At 40.0% G+C, this 15,031-nt stretch overlaps 2 protein-coding genes and 2 long non-coding RNA genes across 11 annotated transcripts in view; 3 read left to right on the top strand and 1 right to left on the bottom strand.

Annotated features, from left to right (window-relative positions):
* LOC122866836 overlaps nt 1–935 on the top strand; it is a 4,050-nt gene extending 3,115 nt beyond the window's left edge. For both annotated transcript variants that reach the window (XR_006375816.1, XR_006375817.1), the window contains exon 2: nt 563–935. This is a non-coding gene — a long non-coding RNA (uncharacterized LOC122866836). The remainder of the gene's footprint in view (nt 1–562) is intronic.
* LOC122866834 (gamma-aminobutyric acid receptor subunit rho-3) overlaps nt 1–12,638 on the top strand; it is a 26,420-nt gene extending 13,782 nt beyond the window's left edge. For all 3 annotated transcript variants that reach the window (XM_044176998.1, XM_044176999.1, XM_044177000.1), the window contains 8 exons: nt 4,112–4,179; nt 5,593–5,816; nt 7,198–7,280; nt 7,545–7,682; nt 8,464–8,616; nt 9,253–9,314; nt 10,276–10,407; nt 11,680–12,638. In XM_044176998.1, the coding sequence (XP_044032933.1) occupies nt 4,112–4,179; nt 5,593–5,816; nt 7,198–7,280; nt 7,545–7,682; nt 8,464–8,616; nt 9,253–9,314; nt 10,276–10,407; nt 11,680–11,982 (1,163 nt within the window). In that variant the 3' untranslated portion in view covers nt 11,983–12,638. The remainder of the gene's footprint in view (nt 1–4,111; nt 4,180–5,592; nt 5,817–7,197; nt 7,281–7,544; nt 7,683–8,463; nt 8,617–9,252; nt 9,315–10,275; nt 10,408–11,679) is intronic.
* LOC122866835 lies at nt 9,321–14,858 on the bottom strand. Its single transcript, XR_006375815.1, has 3 exons — nt 14,046–14,858; nt 10,306–10,374; nt 9,321–9,544 (listed from the first exon to the last, which is right to left on the bottom strand). It is a non-coding gene; the product is annotated as an uncharacterized LOC122866835 (long non-coding RNA).
* LOC122866833 overlaps nt 13,327–15,031 on the top strand; it is a 15,592-nt gene continuing 13,887 nt past the window's right edge. For 2 of the 5 annotated variants that reach the window (XM_044176995.1, XM_044176992.1), the window contains exons 1-2: nt 13,333–13,577; nt 14,865–14,950. The gene's annotated coding sequence lies outside the window, so the exon portion shown is untranslated. Of the gene's footprint in view, nt 13,578–13,626; nt 13,805–13,865; nt 13,942–14,864; nt 14,951–15,031 lie in introns of those variants that run through there. The other 3 variants (XM_044176997.1, XM_044176993.1, XM_044176994.1) reach the window with 3 other exon arrangements.

The raw sequence follows: 15,031 nt of genomic DNA, 5'->3' as shown, positions 1-15,031 counted from the left end.
CCCCCCCAAGAGTCTATCTAATTGATCAACACATGTACTACCATAAGCTTTTCATCGTACTAGCAGTCTGTGAATGTTCGAGATAGCAACAGGGTGCCTCAGGTGGAACAGCGGGTGGTAAAAGGTTAAATCAGTTGAGCCAGACATGTCAGGCTCAGTCAGTTTTATCTCTAACAGCAAGAGACTTAATTCAGTTGTGAAAGGTAATCTATTACTTTAAATGAGAATCTGGAAATTTTGATTTCTAACGTCGGGCAAACTTTTTCCAATTTGTCAGAATCAAAATCAGGTTTATTGCCGAGTACGTTTTCACATACAAGGAATTTGCCTTGTTGTTTTGGTGCATAACGGTCACAATAAATATAGTAAGAGAAAATAAAAACAAGTATTGAAAAAGTCAAGAATCATAAATATAATATAGAAATGTACAATAAAATATGTAAAATATATCTGTTTTAAAATACAGTTTTTAAAGCAAAGAAATATTGACTGAGCAATGTGCAGTTGTTCACAGTATGAAGAAAATGTGCATTAATGTTACGCATGTTAATATCACGTGTAGTGTCTATGGGGCGGTGCTGATGAGGCCGGCTGCAGACGGGAACTGTTCTTGTGGCGCGAGGTTTTGCGCACCAACTGGTGATGGAGGAGGTGAAGACGGACTCAATGTTGGCGGTGTAGAAGTGCACCATCATTGAAGTACATCCTCTGCTGGGCTTTCTGGGTGATGATGGTGTCCAGGAAGTGGAAGGACTCCACAGTGTCGACTGGGGAGTCACAAATAACTGCTACCTTCAACGTTTTGTTAAATCAGGAGTTAAAGGTGTTAATGATACAATGTCAACCAGTTCTGTCATCTGATTAAATACAAAAACTTTTGGTTTTTGGTTGGTGTTGAATCTGTGCATCATATAAACTTAGAGAGCTGAGCCTGACCTCCTTTTGCACGTGTGTTTCCATAAAATGCCTCATTCCCTAAACTTACTCTAACTGGGTGTGACATGGGAAAAGGAAAGCGGTGAAGAGAAGAGAGAGGGAGAGGGAGTGACCTTCTGTTTCAGGTTTTTCCCACCAACAGCAGTCGTTGTCGGGGCTACGCTGAATGTTGAGTCTGCACTGCTGGTGGTTTTTACGAGTCACGCCGGGACAAAGCCAGGCTGCGGCTGGAGCTTTATGGTCCTAGCTGTCAGATGAACTTCATTAAATAAAGTGTTTATTGAGCTGCCGGCCTGCTAACATTCAAGTGGAATCAGCACACTTTCCATCCACATTCACACAAAAAGCACACAGACACTTTCGACACATCTTATTTTTTTCTCTTGTCGTCCTTGAAAGTGAAAGCAGGAATGTAACCTGGTAAACCACGTCCAGACGGAGGTCACAGACAAACCCAAGCCAGTATGTGTGTGAGACTGTTTGTGTGTGTTTATTCTAAACCAGCAGACATGGTTTTGGTGATTTGCAGGTCAAAAGGCATTTTCAATTTTTTGATCTTGTTCAGTGACTTTTGAGTTAAATTTCTATTTTTTTTTATATATGTTTTTAACTGTAACAACTCCATGAAGCTATACACAACTGACAAGAATATAATAATGGTTGTGTTAAAGTTTAATGCAACTTAAAACAAAAACTTAAATCAGTGACAAAACTGAAATTATTCTTAGTGGCCCAGATACTACTATGCACTCAATACTCAACATTACTCATATTTAACTGTCCTGTTTGCCCAAAATGTTAAACCCCCAAAAATCATGGGATTACTTTTGATCCCAGCCTAAATTTTGAGCTCCATGTACAATAACTTACTCAGTTCTGCTTTTTAGCCATGCTAGCGGCCCGTCGGCTGCTCGGTCCACCACTTTGGTTCAGACTGAAATATCTCAACAAGTATTGGTTGGATTGCCATGAAATTTGGTGCAGACATTAATGGTGCCCAGAGGATGAATCCCAATGACTTTGGTGATCCCCTGACTTTTCCTCTAGCGCCACCATGAGGTTGACATTTGTGGTTTTCAGTGAAATGTCTCAACAACCCCTGGATGGATTGCCATAAAATTCCTCAGGATTAATTGCTGTGGTGACCCCTTAACTTTTCATCAAGTGCCAACGTCTGGTCAAAATGTATCCAATACTTTGGTTTATGACCAATCAGCTGTAGGCCTACCTTCTGTTTAGTGCTAATTAGCAAACATTAGCATGCTAACACACTAAACTAAAATGATGATCATGGTAAAGACTACACCTGCTTAGCATCAGCATGTTTGCTAGCATTGTCATTGCGAATATGTTCTCATCATGGATGTGGTTAAGCATGCAGAAGTTAGCATTTAGCTCAAAGCAGCCTCACAGAGCTGCTAGCATGGCTGTAGACTCTGAGTCTTGTTCCAACTACGGGATATTGCAAAAATCAGACCACTGAGTCAGTCATTCTGCTGTAATGTCTTGTTCACCTGCCTCTGAAGTTTTCTTTATCTCAACTCCTTTAACTCCCAAAGGCCTTTAACAAAACCAAACATAAATCACACATCACTCCAGCTTCTCTCCGTTTTTATTTTAAAATTTTGCTTTTGACATACAAGGCATTAAATGGTCAGGTGGTGATTAAATGGTCTCGACAGCATTAAAATAACTATATTTCAATGTATAGTTAGGACCTGCTTTACAGTGAAAATAGTGATTTAAATACTGTTGAGACAACAAGATAGGTGTCCCAGTTTTAGCCCATTTAGCCTAGTTTAAATGTCGACATCTAGACATCTTTTGAGCTGCAAATCACCAAAACAAGTATACTGAGTAAGGCAAAAGTTCAAAGTTGTCAGAAGTGATTTGCTGTAAGCTGACAGTCATGATGGCCCATTCTTCCAGTGCATTCCCCTCGTTGTTAAACTTTTAACATTGAGTCGAGCAGGAATGAGCTTTTTAGCCTGCAGGCCGCAGCGGTGGATAAATCCTAAAATTAGCTGAGTAGATTGACTACCAAACATCGTCACAGTTGGTTACAGAGGGACAAACGTCCCAAAAACCTCCTTCCCAACGTTTGTCAGGTCATGATTGCTTTGTGGAGGCAGAGCAGCAAACAAGGAGTGAGTAGCTGTGATTTAAGCTTGTTTTTTGGGGGGGATTTGTGCTGTTTAGCTATTTCTGCTCTGTTTGTGTGCACAAATCAGGTTGTTCAGGTTTAGCGGTTAAACAAGCTTAATCTGATAATGAAGAGGATGGAGCGGGGGGGTGTGGAGGACAGATGTTGATGGCTGCGGTGAGCTGGTGACGAGGACAAAGGATGTTGTTACCGGTGTTTGACCAAATTGAGGTTTGAGGGCCGGTACAGATGATGTGACTGAAGAGACAGATGTGATAGAAGCTGCTGAAAGACATGCTGACATTCAGTATAAGTAATTTTGGAGCAATTTTATTCAAGATAAATATACATTCTACTTGTTTTTTTCCAAGCTTTTACTCATGTTAGGGTGGAAAAGGCCTCTGAAACAACACGTATACAATCATGGGACATAAAAACTCTCAACTGAAGGTTTCAGTGCAGGTTTTCTGATGCTGTCAAGTAAAATCACATCATTGCCTTTAACGTTTCAGCAGCGGTTACATCTGACAAATCGATAGCGGACTCAAGTGAAATTATGAAAATATTGTCTAATCATACTTATAGGTCCCCCTTCATGCATTTTTCCAACTTCAGTACTTACAATCCTTTACTGAATATTGTATGAAATGTATTATGACAGTTGACATTGTCTCTTATGAAGTCATTTATAGTTTCATGCTGTTCTGATGATTATGCTTGTTCCTTGCTGCAGTACTGCTGAGTCTGTGTCACTCTTACTAATGTGATTTCTTGTTTGTTTTTGTGCTGCACTTTATGCTGCAAAACCAATTGGCCTTCGGGGACAAATAAACCTGAACTTAAATACGCTGTAAATCCACTTTTCTGCAGAACGCCTCAGGTTATATGAGAACAGAAAATACTTTCGACTGAATGTTCTCCTGTCGGCTGTTCTGATGTACAGTGTGATTTCTCGCAGAAACTTTTCATTGATTTATGAGTTTTGAGTTTGTGTCACTGACTTTAAAAGGAATTATGTTCTTGTTGTTTCAGGTGGAGCCATCCCTGTAGGCATCGATGTGCAGGTGGAGAGCATCGACAGCATCTCCGAGGTCAACATGGTGAGGGGTCACTGTTTAACTCCACAATTCAACCTTCATTTCCAACTTATCCAGCTTTGATGACTGCTAAACATACCTTGTCAAGACTTTAGACATGTTGTGTCCACTGGGGAACACAGCAGAGAAGCTCCTCCGTGCATTATTTTAATGGCAGAACATTCAACAGACAAACCTGTTGAAGGTATAAAAAACCTTCGTTATATTCATGTAAGTTCATTTATCGGTAAACATATGATTCCATGATTGAAAGTGAACAGTCGATCTTCACTAGTTAACCATATGAAGTCTGAGGTCATATTTTCACTTCTTTATTTTATTTTATATCATAAAAGCCCCTTTTAATAATACTACAAAAATAAGGTTGTGCATTCAGTAAGTGATTTAAAGATAAAGATAAAGCAAGTGATCATTAATCAAAATAATCCATATATATCTAAAAAGTTGTTCTTTGTAGGCGCAAAGAACAAAACAAATGAGCAGCTAACAGCTCTGTCACTTCTTATAACATTTAAAATGTCAGAATCTACACTTTTGGCAGGTTTTGTCCACTTATTTCTACATATTATGACCGTTAAGGACTTCATAAAATTGAGAATATGCTGTAAATGAAAGCTGGAACTTCAGAGGGTAAAAAAAAAAGGTTATGATGTCCACTTCGGGCTGCTCTGCCATCACTTCCTGTTCGTCTGGTTTGTGACCCCTCGATGGCTCTGCTTTCAACTCAGCCGGCCACTTTACTTACAAGTGCTTTATCGAGTTCCTCCAGCCAAGAGAGATAAATGGCGGAGAGGATGGGTGTTGTCATGGCAGCCTCAACTGGAACGGTGAAAATCTGTGTGTAGTCTGTAGCCGACTCAGTCTCGTCCTCAGGCTGCTGCGGAAAAATGTCCATCTCATTTAACACTGACACTGACTTCTGTTCAGCTCCAATGCTCCCAAAATAAAAGTGACACCATCTTACAGACAAAACATAGCAGACTTTGACAACAAATGATGATTTTTCCTTCCCATTTTGTTCTACTTTGCTCACAGTAGAAATATTCATTTTAATTTTGAAAATAACTTAGATTAAATCCTTTGTTACACTGGTTCTTGTTTAAGCTTTTTTTAAGCACTATTTTATACAAATCCATGCTTTAAAGGGCAACAGAACATGAGAACAAACAAAGTGAAACATACAGAAAAGAAGAAAAGAGACATCTAGCAAAGAAGAGCACAAACACTAAACAGCAGAAAGAAGAAGAAAATCAAACACACGAACAGTAATGGTTAAGATACAGATAAATAACTGGTGTGGAATTGTTCATGAATTGTTGTGGATTTGTTGGAAGCATGTGTAGGCCTACTATGATGTAAGTTCATGAATATAAAAAGCAAATATCAACATTATTTCTTTGGTTTTGCGTCCTGCAGGACTTCACCATGACTCTGTACCTGCGTCACTACTGGAAAGACGAGCGGCTGGCATTTCCGTCCCGAAACAATCAGAGCAGGACGTTTGACTCGAGGCTTGTGAAGAAGATTTGGGTTCCTGACGTCTTCTTCGTCCACTCCAAGCGCTCCTTCATCCACGACACCACTATGGAGAACATCATGCTGCGGGTTTACCCCGACGGAAACATCCTCTACAGCGTCAGGTACGGGGACGGGGACGGGTGGAAACAGAGGAAGTTATGGAGGTAAAATGGAGGTTTAGACATGCAGTCTTAAAGATGCTACTGAGGGCAGAACTGTTAAAATGATGACATCCTCTGAAGCTTGGTTCATGCGCTCTGAGTTGTTGGTGCAGAAGACCAAAACACTTTGGGCCTTAGAAATCTTTGTTGTTTCTCTTCACTTTTGTTTTATCCACTATTTTCCTACCCTGCTCTACTCTGCAGCCCCAGAAGAGCATTTCACATGTCATGCCAATGAAGGCAACTGAAAATGAAAAACTAAGAGTATGAGATGGAGAGAGAAGGTTTCCTTGGCAACAGCAGGAAAGGTCTATCCAGGACATGATGAATAACTGCAGTGAAAGCTGTATTGTGTGTTTATTATAATAATAATAATAATACACTTTATTTATACAGCACTTTTCAAAACAAGTGCTTTACATGGTTAAACCAGGAGCAAAACAATTCAGGATTACAATGAAATAAAATCAGACAATTACAACAATACAAATAAAATACCCAAAAGTAATAAAAGTAAAATTAAAAAGCAGAACTTTGAAATAAACAAACAAGACATGTTGGAAGTAAAATTATGTGCCTGCATTAATAAAAGCTTTTTTTTTTTTTAAAGATACATTTTGAGAAGTGATTTAAAAGATTTCACTGATTCTGCAAGTCTCAGATCTTCATGCAGCGAGCTCCAGAGCTGAGGGGCCCTGACTGCAAAAGCTTGGTCATCTTTAGTCCTGAACCAGGACTCAGGAACAGCCAGCAGAGTCCTGCCTGAGGCTCTGAGGATCTGAGGCTGCACTCTGGCTCATAGAGCTAACTGGTAACCAGTGAAGGGAGGCTGAAACAGGGCTGATATCATCAGTCTTCTAGTATTTGTTCAAAGCCGAGCAGCTGCGTTTTACCAGCTGAAGGCGTGAGATCGTTTTTTGCCTCAACCCTGAATACAGTGAATTACAATAATCTACCCGAGATGATATAAAAGCATGAATGACCTTCTCGAGATCAAGCCGGGAGAGAAAAAAACAGGTTTTTGAGATGCTCCTCAATTGATTTGTTTTTCAAATGAAAGGTCACTGTCTAATATTCATTATATATTCATTTAGCCGGAGAAAGTTTTTGGACATCCAGCACTTTATTTCTGACAAACAAGATAAAAAATGATGAAAATTCCCCACTTCATTGGTTTTTAGTGGGACATAAATTTGCGTGCAATCAGCATAACGATGGTACTGGATTCTGTGTTTGTGTATGATATGTCCCGGTGGCAGCATGTGTACACAGAACAACAGCGGTCAGAGAAGAGGCGGCATCACCAGTGACTCCTGAGAAACCTTCTTTTTGTGTGTTTCAGGGTTACTGTGACGGCTCTCTGCTCGATGGACTTCAGCAGCTTCCCTCTGGACACACAGAACTGCTCGCTGGAGCTGGAGAGCTGTGAGACACACACACACACACACACACACACACACACACACACACACATATACATATATATATATATAGACACACTTCCCTCCGTGTTCTTACATCATGAAGTGACACATGCAACAATATGCAACAATAAACTCAACATAATCCAACCAAACTCTCTATTTTCAGTTCTCATCTTTCCTCTGTTTTCCATGACACTGAACACCTCCCTCTCTCTCCCTCTCTCTCCCCCTCCCTCCCTCCCTCTCTCTCTCTTTCTCTCCACAGATGCGTATAATGAGAACGACCTGATGCTTTACTGGAAGAATGGGAACGACTCTCTGAGGACGGATGAGATCGCCTTGTCTCAGTTCTTCATTGAGCATTTCCAAGCCTCCAGTGGCCTGGCTTTCTACAGCAGCACCGGTCTGTGTCTGTGTGTGTGTGTGTGTGTGTGTGTGTGTGTGTGTGTGTGTGTGTGTGTGTGTGTGTGTGTGTGTGTGTGTGTGTGTAAGGGGTATCTTATTTGTTTTTACTCAATGGCCAAAAGTATGTCTACAAACATTTGTGTATTTTTGTTCTGGGGCTGTTTCTCATAGTTTGGACTCCTTAGTTCCAGCGAAGGTAAATCTTAACGCAGCAGCATGCGAGGATATTTTAGACTAGTGGTTACCAACCTGGAGGTTGGTGCCCCTCCGAGGGGTCACAAGATAAATCTCAGGGGTCACCAGATGATCAACAGGATTGGCAAGCAGAAAAAAACATTTCCACTACACAAAATTATGTTTGCTAATGCACGTTCCTTTAATCTTTGCTTTTTACTCATAAATTCCTGGATACTTTTACGTCTTCGTGCCTCTAAAAAGTTTTCAAATCAAACAAGGAAAGAGTATCGCTCCCTGGTTGACCTGGTTACAACACACAGACAGATGTAACCTGTGACAAGCGGTCGCAAGTGCATATTGCGTCCGGGTGTTTCTAGTTAAAAAGGTTTGGAACAAACTGCTGTTTTAGGCAATAGTGTGCTTCCAACTTTGTGTCAACAGTTTGTGTTTGACCCTCTAAAGCCAGCTCTATAAAGAAATGGGAGCAAATCCCTGCAGCAGGTTCCAACATCTGGTGGAAAGACTGAAACCAGAAGGCTGTTATAGCAGCACATTCATCCCAGTGGTTTCAACATCAGTGTCTCCCTGTCTCTTTTTGTCAGGTTGGTACAACCGTCTGTTCATTAACTTCATCCTGCGGAGGCACATCTTCTTCTTCCTGCTGCAGACGTACTTTCCCACCATGCTGATGGTCGTTCTGTCCTGGGTTTCCTTCTGGATCGACAGGAGGGCCGTCCCTGCTCGCGTCTCTCTGGGTAACACCATACATTAATATTAACATGAACCAAAAACCAAATCTGAACCCTAAAATGTCATGATTTATTTTGTGGGGAGCAGTCTCCAAATGGGAGGTGAGACCCATAATGTGACTGTGCGTACATATTTTTATTTTTGGGACAGACAACAGGTCCTCTTATACAGTAAATATTACATTTGCATATGACAAAGATCTGTTTTGTGTTCCTTTGTATCACTTAGGTCGATTTTTAGGTAAAGGTTTTGAAAAGCACATGCACTTTTCAGCACAAAAGTTCCAAAAAAGGAGAAAAAATAAATCAAGTTATTCTCATTCTGCAGTTATTCTAAGTTGGACAAATACATGTTTTTAAATTACACAAGAATCTATAAGAAATTTAAAAAAATTTTTTTTTAAAACACAAATACATTACTACTCTGTTTCTATTCCTCTGCTTTTTATCCACTGCATCTGAATAAATCGTACTACTAATCAAAATGAACTAAACAGCATAAAATTAGGATTTTAGAAACCTTGACTCAACCTTCAAGTTGACCAGTCTTCACAAAACTTCCACCAGATGTCAGAGGTTATGTTGTGCCTGAAAACATCACGTGTTGTGATGTAAAACCACCTCTGCTTTCTCCTCTTGCAGGTATAACCACAGTGCTCACAATGTCCACCATCATAACAGGAGTGTCCTCCTCCATGCCTCAGGTAACAGCTGTGGGCCTCTCTGCACGCCTTCATGCTCATATGGGCTCTCAGGGTCGGTCCAAGCCCTTTTTGGCCCTCAAGGCTCTTCGTGGCCCCGCTGTATTTCAGAGCTTTTAGTCCCATATGAGCCTGTAAGTGGCTCGACATGCTCGGGCAGAGATAATTTGTCAGTTCCACAGTCCAGACTTGAAACTAGAGGGGGAAAAGGGGCCCTGAGGCTCTGGAACAACCTGAGGAAATAGGGAAATAGGCCTGGCTGAGTCAAAACCATCTTTTAAATCGCTTACTTTGATTGGAGAGATTTTCCTGATTGTACATGAGTTTGTTTTGTTATTTTAAATTTTCTTTTCATTTATTTTACAGAATTTCCTCATTGTTAATTTATTGCCTTATACGTGGAGCACCTTGGAGCTTGATTTTTGAAAACCGCTCTGATTATAAGATTATAATTTAATTATTAGAACGAATGTGTGAATCCACACATCAACAATTAACTATGATGTGTCTGATTACCTGATTTTATTTTAGGGCTGCCAAAAATGTTTGACATGTGTCATAGTGTCCCCCCAAATCCCAGAGTGTGGTACTTGGCACTGTAATGGACACCATCATGAAGCTAATCAGGAACTGTATCTGTAAATACTTAAATTAAGAGTCCTCATGTTGAATTTGTTTGAGAGTCCCAGGTTGCTGATCAGTGGGCTTAATTTAAGGCAAAATGCACTGCACATATGCAACCTCCCCTTGTTTTAAACGTGTGATACCTTTTCATACTGTTATACGTGCATATGTATGTATTCAGAGTCTATGTCCTGTTTTGTTGACTTTAATGAAATGTTCTGAATGTGCTGAAAGGTGCAAGATCCTGCACAATGTTTGCTTCCTTCCTTTACAATGAATCATCCGCTGTAGCCTATATGGTTTTTTGATGTGTGACTTGGCTTGTGTGTTTGTTGTCCAGGTGTCGTATGTGAAAGCGGTGGACATCTACCTGTGGACCAGCTTCCTGTTTGTCTTCCTGTCTGTGATCGAATACGCGGCCGTGAACTACTGCACCACTCTGGAGGAGATGAGGAAGATGAAGAGGGGGAAGGTCAGCACAGGCGACACAAGGGGATTATTACACCACGCATCAACACTCGGACAAAACAGGGACCAGGAACCAGAATAGGGAATCAGGAAAACTCATATTTGACTTATTGACCCACTCTAGTGGCCAAACAGACACATTACACCAGAACGTACACGAAGAGCCTCCTCGCTGCAGCCTGCAGCAGCGGAAGAAGTATTTAGATGCTTAAGATACTTAAGTAAAAGTAGTAATACTACAGTGTAAAAATACTCTGTTACAAGTAAAAAGCCTGTGTTCAAAATTTTACTTGAGTAAAAGTAGTAAATATCTTCAGTAAAATATACTTAAAGTATCAAAAGTAGTAAGTAAAGTAAAAGTTCTCATTGTGCAGAGTGCACTAAGTACATTTACTCAAGTAAACTCCACTACATTTGTCTGACGGCTTTAGTTACTTTACAGATTACAATTTCTCATCCCCTTCCTGTCCAGTGAAAACCACGTATCTCCAGATGTTTGTGATGAACTGAAGGATGAAGAGTTTCCTTTATGTGCTGAGAAAACTCTCCTCCTTCTGAAGCTGAATAAACTCTTTAACCCCCCTCGGATCAGCTGGAAAACGCATCGTCACAGAGCTGAAAACAGGCTGTTTCTCTGAGCTCAGGAAGACTTTTTAGAGATGCGTGGTTCTCACAGGACAGCGACGCTACAAACACGTGATGATCTTATAGACCATGATGCATTGCTGCAGATTAAACTACCCAACAGTATATAAAGTAGTTAAAATGAGCTCAACCTTAAACATCTGCAGCAGTAAAATGCAACACACACATTAATGCAGCAGGAATATGAATCCAGAAACATCAGATATAATAAAACACTGACAGGAGCGTTTTACTGCACAGTGACAACTTTTACTTTTGTTAAGTTAAATTTAGCTGATAATACTTTTACTTCAGTAAGGTTTTGAATGCAGGACTTTTACTTGTAGTGGAGTATTTCCACAGTGTGGTATTTGGTATTTTTTAATTTAAGTAAAGTACTTAAGTAAAGAACCTGAGTACTTCTTCCACCGCTGTTAATCACTATGAGAGACCCCTTTCATATTACACGTAGTCATTTGATCCATTGTTGATATGAAAATATTGATTACGGCAGCTTTAAACACAAAACCCCTCATTTCGTCAGAGGATGTGTAAAGACACACGGATTTTGGAGGTGTGTTTAAGTGTACATGCTGCACACACAGTATAATCTGTAGCAGCATGCTCTGTGTTTCTGTCTGTCCCATCTCAGATCCCATCCACCTTCAACGCCAGCCAGGCGATGGCCTTCGACGGCTGCTTCCATGACAATGACATTGAGCTGACCCCGTTCCCCCGCATGGCACCCACCCTGACCTCTGACCCCCTCACCACGCCGATCCAAACCCCAGACATCCGGCCCACGGAGGGGACTCGCCTCCGCCGGCAGCGGTCTGTGCGTGAAAACGTGAACCTGCTGGTCAGCAACAGCTACATGATCGACTCCTACTCCCGTCTCGCCTTCCCTCTGTCCTACCTGCTCTTTAACACCATCTACTGGAGCCTGTACTCCTGATCCAGCACTGCAAACTCTCCATGAACTCACTTTAACACGAGTCCAAGTGTTGAGTCAGAGAGCATGCTGGAGGATCTGCCTCTCCACGGGGCTCCACTGAGTTAACTCTTCATCACAGGAGCCCCTTCAGCTCCAGCTTCATCACTAATCATGTTCTTTACAAGAGACATAAAAGCGCTCGACTTCCTCAGACTTCCTCAGAGTTCACCCTGACATTTGTCTCATGGGAGTGAGTTGAATCCTGAGAAAGTAATGGATCCTGGTTAGTTTTTTTAAATAATCTGTACATGTGACTCTTCTTTCTGTGCTTCATAAGAATCTTATACTCAAAGCTCTTATTTCTAAAGGTCATTACACGTCTGTCGGTACCTTTATCTATTTCCTTAGCTGCAGGGAAATACTAAATTAGAAATTTATGTGAAAATGTTCTTTTTTTGAAAAATATCCTTCCCCCTTTTGATGAATGATGTGAGTGGAGCCAACTGACTACTGTACAAGTAATTAAATAACTTTTCTCATAAAATTTTTATCTTGTTCATGAGGATGTAAAAGTTAATTTATGTGTACAGCAGGGCCATATTGTTCTTTTGTGTGTGTGAGAATTGGGGGGAGGATAGCAACCTGCAGGGATGTTACAATTAAAAACTAACACATGATGGCGCTTTTTAGGCTTTTTATATTTATATTTAACTCAATTTTAATGAACAATATAAGAAATAAATACAGTTTTCAGATGGTGATCTGGGGTGCGTTTGGGAACTCACGACCTCAGTATTTTTAAAATCCTGGCTCTGGTATACTGCAGCCTATTTAAAATACTTTAATTTTCAGATTATATAGGGAGTTTACAATTAAAAGCTAACACATTGCTAACACATAGTGGGCATTTGTTGAGCTGAATCCAGTATTTTTACACTCATGTTAATATTTTACTACTTTTAGGCCAAAAAATGATTAAATAAAGGCTTCATTTAGATCTTCATGTTGGGAAATAAAGTTACAGAAAATATAACTGAACAATCAACTGCATGAATACAATATGAAAGTAGTTTTAATTTTAATTTCTTCATAAAAATTTCTGAGCGGTGATCTGGGGTGCGTTTAGGGACCTCAGTATTTCTTTATTCCCTGGTGTGCTGTAATTAAAATACTTTAATTATTAATACTTTCTTTGAAACAGCATTGAGACTTTTATGTTGGAAAATAAAATTTGCAGAAAATATAACTGAACAGTTAACTGAATAAATCAATCATAGAAAATCCAAATAATTTAATTGGGATCATTTAGTTTTTCCTGTCAGAATTTCCTGCGGGTGGTGGGAGATGCGTTTGCGGCCTCAGTACCTCAGTATTTCTAAAATCGTGGCTACAGCCCTGCAGGTGTGCTATAAAACAATAATAATGATAAATTTCAGATTTTACTGAATCGTACAGTTTCCATAGCAACTGCAGAGTTTGTGTGCACGGTCAGGAAAGTAACGTTAACGGGCGGTTTTACGGAAGCAAACGGAAGAGAAAGTCACACTCCCAAAACACACCGCAAGAAAGCCCAGAAATCAGGCGCGAGTTCAACGCAGCAGGAGGACAGGTGACAGGTGAGTCCCTCACCATAACAATCAATGAAAACAACTCGGATTAAGCCCGATTTTTACAACATAAAGTCGAGATATATTAGCATAAAATTAACTTTAGCTAGCGGTAACCGTTAGCCTCTTTTAACGTTATTGTTATGGTTCGATTTGTGGACGTTAACTAGCTAACGGTAGGTGGCTAAAGCGTTAGCTGCTGCTTTTCGGCTGAAATACCGTTTACATTCCGAAAGGTAAGAGGTTAACAGCTCGGTTAACTTGTTTTTCTCATTTAACTAACGCTAACAGGCAAGGTTAATTATGGTTGTCAACCGAGAAGAAGCGTCTTAACGTTACTGCATTAGCTAACGTTACTCCGGGCACCTGAAAGGTAACTACGTTAAAACAAACCAGACCTAACGTTAACTATAGATGTTTTTAGCTACATGGATATTTAGCTAGTTAGACCAAAGTTTTACTGCAAAACTCTATTACCAATTCCCCTTTTCAGTTGTTTTGAATGGGAGAAAGTTGAAGTCAACCAAGCTCGTAGCAAAGTTTGTTGGCCAGATGCTTTGGAAATTTAGCCGTTAACGCTAACGTTAATATCAGTTTGTGTCAGGAAAGTTGGGACAGACCAAAAATTAATGAGAACAAAGTGCATTATTTCCCCACACACCCTTTCCCATGAACTATTTATAGATTCGTGTTATTTAGCCATCTAACGTTAGCATTAACTCAATGTGATACCGACGTGAAGTGATGTAAAACAGGTAAAAGGTTAACTAAATTAATCTAAATTCACGTTACATGGATATACTGTGTCCTCTGTCACACTGGGTTTTGCAGGGTTTTTTTTGCAGGATTAAGTTTCCTTGTAAACACATATTCTTTGAACATCAGTGGTGGAAAGTAACAAAGCTAGCTAAGTACTTTTTCTTATTGACATTTTGTGCCACTTTCTACTTCACTACATTACAGAGGGGAAAAATTGCACTTTGTACTCCACTACATTTATTTGACAGCTGTAGTTACTAGGTACTTTTTAAATTAAGATTTTATATAAAAAGAAAAACACTTGATCAGCTCATAAAATGAGATTTATTAAAATTTAAAACAGCCCAGTTTGGCCCATTGTCATGTCTCAGATGTCTATAACTTTTCAGATGGTTTCATTTATTTCGAATCCCAAAAAAATCATATTAACCAATGTACAAGATTAGAGAAAAGTTCAAACATATTAATATAAGTTTGTGCAGCAGAACTTTGTTTTTCAGTCTTTCCTCTCCCATTAATCATCTCACGACCCCTCAGATTTATTTCGTGACCCTTTGGAGGGGCCCGGCCCTCTAGGTTGGGAACCACTGGACTAAACTACCGAACTTCACTCACTTACACAAGTAAGATTTTATATAAATTACTTTTGCTTGTAATGGAGTGCTTATACATCGTGGTATTGGTACTTTTTACTTAAGTAAATG

Source organism: Siniperca chuatsi, linkage group LG19, assembly GCF_020085105.1.
Source record: "Siniperca chuatsi isolate FFG_IHB_CAS linkage group LG19, ASM2008510v1, whole genome shotgun sequence".
NCBI lineage: Eukaryota > Metazoa > Chordata > Actinopteri > Centrarchiformes > Sinipercidae > Siniperca > Siniperca chuatsi.
This window is presented reverse-complemented; position numbering and strand designations above follow the sequence as displayed.